The sequence below is a fragment of the Scardinius erythrophthalmus genome, assembly GCF_964197995.2.
Source record: "Scardinius erythrophthalmus genome assembly, chromosome: 18".
Taxonomy (NCBI): Eukaryota; Metazoa; Chordata; class Actinopteri; order Cypriniformes; family Leuciscidae; genus Scardinius; species Scardinius erythrophthalmus.
The window spans coordinates 39,672,351-39,677,350 of NC_138238.1; the positions used below are offsets into that span (position 1 = coordinate 39,672,351).

A 5,000-nucleotide genomic window follows, 5' to 3' on the forward strand; every position below is an offset into this window, starting at 1 on the left:
GGACAGTGACTCACATCTGGAGAACACGATTTTGCAATAATAAATCTCTCACAATTTGTTCATTCAAGAACCGCTTTTCACCACATTTCTGACTGTGTTGAATCTTATGGACACACTTGGTCATTCTCTGCAAACTGATTGATTGAGGAAGTCAGTCACTAATAATAATGCCTAGTAGTGTAACTCATCTCAGAATTATAAAATCGCTCATCAAAGTTACAAGCCTTTTCCCAGTGAACAGGGAACGTTCTGTCAAGGTTCTCAAAGTTATGAACAGTGACATTAATAGATCGTTCATTCAGAGTTAATAATTTTCACAAAACGTTAGCACAAAAACATTATTTATACCAAAAACATTTTAGTTGGACGTTAGTCTAACATGTTTTTTTATATATATTACTGCTTGTTCCTTTTAAATGTTCTCTGAACATTCTGAAACATTCTCATAATGGAATGTTCCCTTAACATTTGTAAGAAAGAAAATGTTTTAAACATTTGAAAACTGGACATTTTAAATGTTCAGAGAACATCCAGAAATAAAATGTTATAACTTGAGGGAATAGTTCACTTAAAAATGAAAATTCTGTCATCATTTCCTCTCCCTAAAGTTGTTTCTGAGTTTCTTTCTTCTGCTGAACACAAACGGAGATATGTTGAAGAATGTCGGTAAACAACTTGAGGGAGAGTAAATGATGACAGAATGTTTCTTCTGAAGTGAACTAATCATTTACTGGGAACATACTTTTAAGGATAACGCAATGCATTTGTGAGTTAAGGTTAGGGTGAAGTCAAGCGTTGGATCAGCTCGGAAAACATCATGAATCTGCGTATGTTACCATGGCAGCGTCTCTGTTGTGCTGCTCTAGTAACTCGGACCGGACACGGAAAGCCTCTTCCTCGGGCAGGATGATGTTTCAGTATCGATCTGTAATGTGCTCTCAGCTCAGTGTGTGTGTTTCACAATACAAACTATGATCATTTCAGAATACGTTCCTCTTGCAGCATCTCTTCTCGTCTCTGATGACGAGGGCGGGGCTATGACCTGTCACTCACATGAGATCGGCCAATAGCAAACCACAACCAGCCAATCAACTCCCCACAGACACAATCAAGCCCCGCCCACATTCGCTCTTGTTCCTGAAGCGTTTCACTCGGATATACGGCACAATCGTGAATCATGGCACCATGGCTGTGTGGTTGTCAGCGTGAACACACACACATCTGTCTTCAGCACGTTTGTATTGTGTCGTACTTACGGTGACTGTGGATTCACACTCCTGCTTCCTGACGGGTGACGTCGAGCCAGGACTCTGAGAGAAGAGAGAAAACCGAGCGTCAGATCTGTGTTTGTCAGACATGATGTGTGTGTGTGAGAGTTGCTCTCAGTCTCATCATGAGGAGGAGGAGGAGGAGTATCTGCGTTCTCTGCATGCGTAGGTGAACCGTGTCATGGCAACATGTTTTCCCCAAACACTCGCAGAGCCAGACTATCATCATATGCACATGACAGCAGATTCTGTCCACTTAAACTGGACCAGAACAACTTGTAGAGTGAACAACCTCAGCAATAACAGACGAAACGTTCAATCAACACCGTACAGGCGGAGCTGGGGAAGGAGGAGGGTTTAGAGGTTGAGGTTTAATCCCTCAACATAGTATTAATCATATGTTCAGTCATCACTAAATCAATATGCATTCATTTTAACTAGTTCTATCATGACAATTCTTGTAAGATTTTTTTAGCATGGTAATGGATATGATAATGTTAATGTATTTGGTTTTGGCGGAGAAACTGCTATAGTGAACGTTAACCAGCCATTTCAATGTTGAGCTCATTGACTACAGATGTGTCATGAACCAATCAGCTTATACGAGCAGTTAATAAAGGAGCGATGGGCCGTACCTGCTGATCTGTGCTGGCCTTCCGCACGACCGCGTGTGAGTGTTCGGTCTGATGCAACGGGCTGTCGTTCGCATGAAACCCATTCACTGCGGGAAGAACACATGAGAGGAGTTTTACTCAGAGAGACGCACACAATGCCATTTAACAAAGCAAAGACAAAGACATCAGATTGTAATAGAGTTACAAGAGTTTTTCATTGAATACAGTTTGTTTCTCATAAATCAGCTTTCAGGCAACAGAATAATTCTCTCAAAAATGAACAAATATAAAGACATCATTGACGTCAAACCTGACACAGCATATTTAAAGAAAACAAATGTGTGGGTAGCATATTAGAATTATATAAATATATATATATATATATATTAATGTCAAAAACACAAGTTTCAATGTGTTTGAGTCACTAAAAAGAGCTGACTCAATAGCATAACTCGTTCAGGAATCAGAATACACTGGTTTTATGTTTCCTCATAAGAGTCATTTGTTTAGGATTCAGGCTGCACTGTTTGTGTATGTCGATGAATCACTGAAAATAATCTTGTGTGCGGCTCATTTAAGGCAGTGTAGGATCTTTCTGAGTGATGGAGCTTGTAATGAGACCAGCTTTATGCTGAGATGAACATGTCTACTGTTTCCTTCCTCCATCCATGTGCAATGACACTCATTCCTCTTGAGCCGGGTCATAATTTCATTTGCTTTATGGCGTGCCGTCCACAAGCTGGACACTATTATCCTGTCCATCTGTCATTGAGAGACATTGTCAAATGCTGATGGCCGGCGCAAATCAAATCAAGAGTCCTGAACCCAGACCAGTTTGGCTCTCGGGACCGAGGAGCTCCATTAGGTGATCGGTGGATGGATCGGGGAGGAAACTACAGTGACCTGTGATGGGGTCCAAAACTCTGAGACCGCATTAACAGACTGAAATCTAAGAAAGTTAAAAAAAATCTTATTTCTAGAAAATATGTCTTGTTTTTTTTGCCATGAAAGATAAAAAGTCTTATAAAATACATTGCACACTAGACTATAAATCTTTATTTAAGAAAATGAGTCTTCTTCAGTCTTGCTTTAGCTCATTTTGAGGATTTTACCAGAAACAAGTGACAGCTAAAAAGAGCAAGTTTTTGTGGATGTTCAATTAGATTGTTGTGCTAATTTTAATAATAATAACACCCATAAAATTCTAATTTCAAGAATCTTAGTTATAAAAGGCCAATTATGATTTTTCTTTTGTTATACTGCAAACAAATCCCTTCTTGAAACAAGCAAGATTCACTTAAATCTAAGTAAAGTGTACTTAAATGATTCATTTATTGGGTTGTTTTAAGGATTTTCATCTATTTTCAGGCTATTGTGCATCTTTAAAAAAAAAAAAATAAGGTTAAATATCATTATTATTATGTAATAGGTTAAATATAATTATTTTTTTCTAATCTAAACTTATTTATTATTCAAATCTTATAAAAAGTAAAAACTGCACACAGTTTTAAGCATTTTTTTCTAGTTTTAAGATCAAATAGCATCTATTAGTGACTAGATATTTATGCGAATTCCAGGAATTCTTCTCAAGTCAGTTTTGCTTTCCCAATTAGCAGATTATTTAGTGCACTTCACCTAGATTTAAGTGCATCTTGCTTGTTTAAAGAAGGGCATTTTTTTGCAGTGTGGGACTAACTTAAACCTGGAAATACTAAAAGTTTTAAGGTGAAAAAGGTCCAAAAGCAGCTAGAATGAAACTGTCCTAAGATCTTTGCACAGTTGACACCGTTGATCAGGAGAGGCGTTTGATTGGCTGGTGATGAGGAGAGCATTCTCTGGCTAAAAACCCAACAGATCATTAATAATGTCCTCCAGACATTAGCAGATTGTGGGGTGTATTTGCGGATGGGTTTGAGACCTGCAGGCAGAGAGTTCTTGTGTTTGACAGGTGTTCTCGGGGTTCCAGGTGTTCTCGGGGTTCCAGGTGTGCTGGACGGCCTCTCCCACGTCGTCTCTGAAAAACAAGAGCAAATCAAACCCGTTATTTCTTGTTTATTCCATCATGAGCTTCTTCTGTGGGACAGGTAATGCTCAAAAAGTGTAACAGTGCTGATAACTTGACACACAATGCTCTATCGGACACTGTTCAGTTCAAACTGGTCTCAGTAATGATCCACACACATCAACACTGAACGCCTGTTCTGAGTATAAATGATGTCTTTCTTGTGTCATCTTTGGTTTTAGGCCATCATTTTATTTGCACTGAATCAAATCAAACATAATTTCCTGTAGTCGTTACAGTAAATAAATTGTATATTATTATTATTATTATTACCCAGAACACCCTAGTAACCACATAGCAACACCTTAGAAACCACCCAGAACACCCTAGTAACCACATAGCAACACCTTAGAAACCACCCAGAACACCCTAGCAACTGAATAGCAACCACCCAGAATACCCAACCACATAGAAACATCCTAGCAACCACCCAGAATACCCAACCACATAGCAACACCCTAGCAACCGGCCAGAATACCCAACCGCATAGCAACACCCTAGCAAACAGCCAGAATACCCAACCACATAGCAACACCCTAGCAACCGGCCAGAATACCCAACCGCATAGCAACACCCTAGCAACCACCCAGAATACCCAACCGCATAGCAACACCCTAGCAAACAGCCAGAATACCCAACCACATAGCAACACCCTAGCAACCGGCCAGAATACCCAACCGCATAGCAACACCCTAGCAACCACCCAGAATACCCAACCGCATAGCAACACCCTAGCAAACAGCCAGAATACCCAACCACATAGCAACACCCTAGCAACCGGCCAGAATACCCAACCGCATAGCAACACCCTAGCAACCACCCAGAATACCCAACCGCATAGCAACACCCTAGCAACCAGCCAGAATACCCAACCGCATAGCAACACCCTAGCAACCACCCAGAATATCCAACCGCATAGCAACATCCTAGCAACCACCCAGAGCATCCTCGCAACCATCCAGAATACCTAACCGCATAGCAGCATCCTAGCAACCAGCCAGAATACCCTAGCAACCATATAAGAACATCCTAGCAACCACCCAAAATACCCTAGCT

The 5,000-nt window shown here is 40.4% G+C and overlaps 1 protein-coding gene across 1 annotated transcript in view; it reads right to left on the reverse strand.

Moving 5' to 3' along the window:
- gas7b (growth arrest-specific 7b) overlaps positions 1-5,000 on the reverse strand; it is a 50,080-nt gene that overhangs the window by 31,688 nt on the left and 13,392 nt on the right. The window contains exons 3-5 of the mRNA XM_081392819.1: positions 3,801-3,896; positions 1,904-1,989; positions 1,257-1,310 (exon numbers count right to left, since the gene is read on the reverse strand). Of these exons, the coding sequence (XP_081248945.1) occupies positions 1,257-1,310; positions 1,904-1,989; positions 3,801-3,896 (236 nt within the window). The remainder of the gene's footprint in view (positions 1-1,256; positions 1,311-1,903; positions 1,990-3,800; positions 3,897-5,000) is intronic.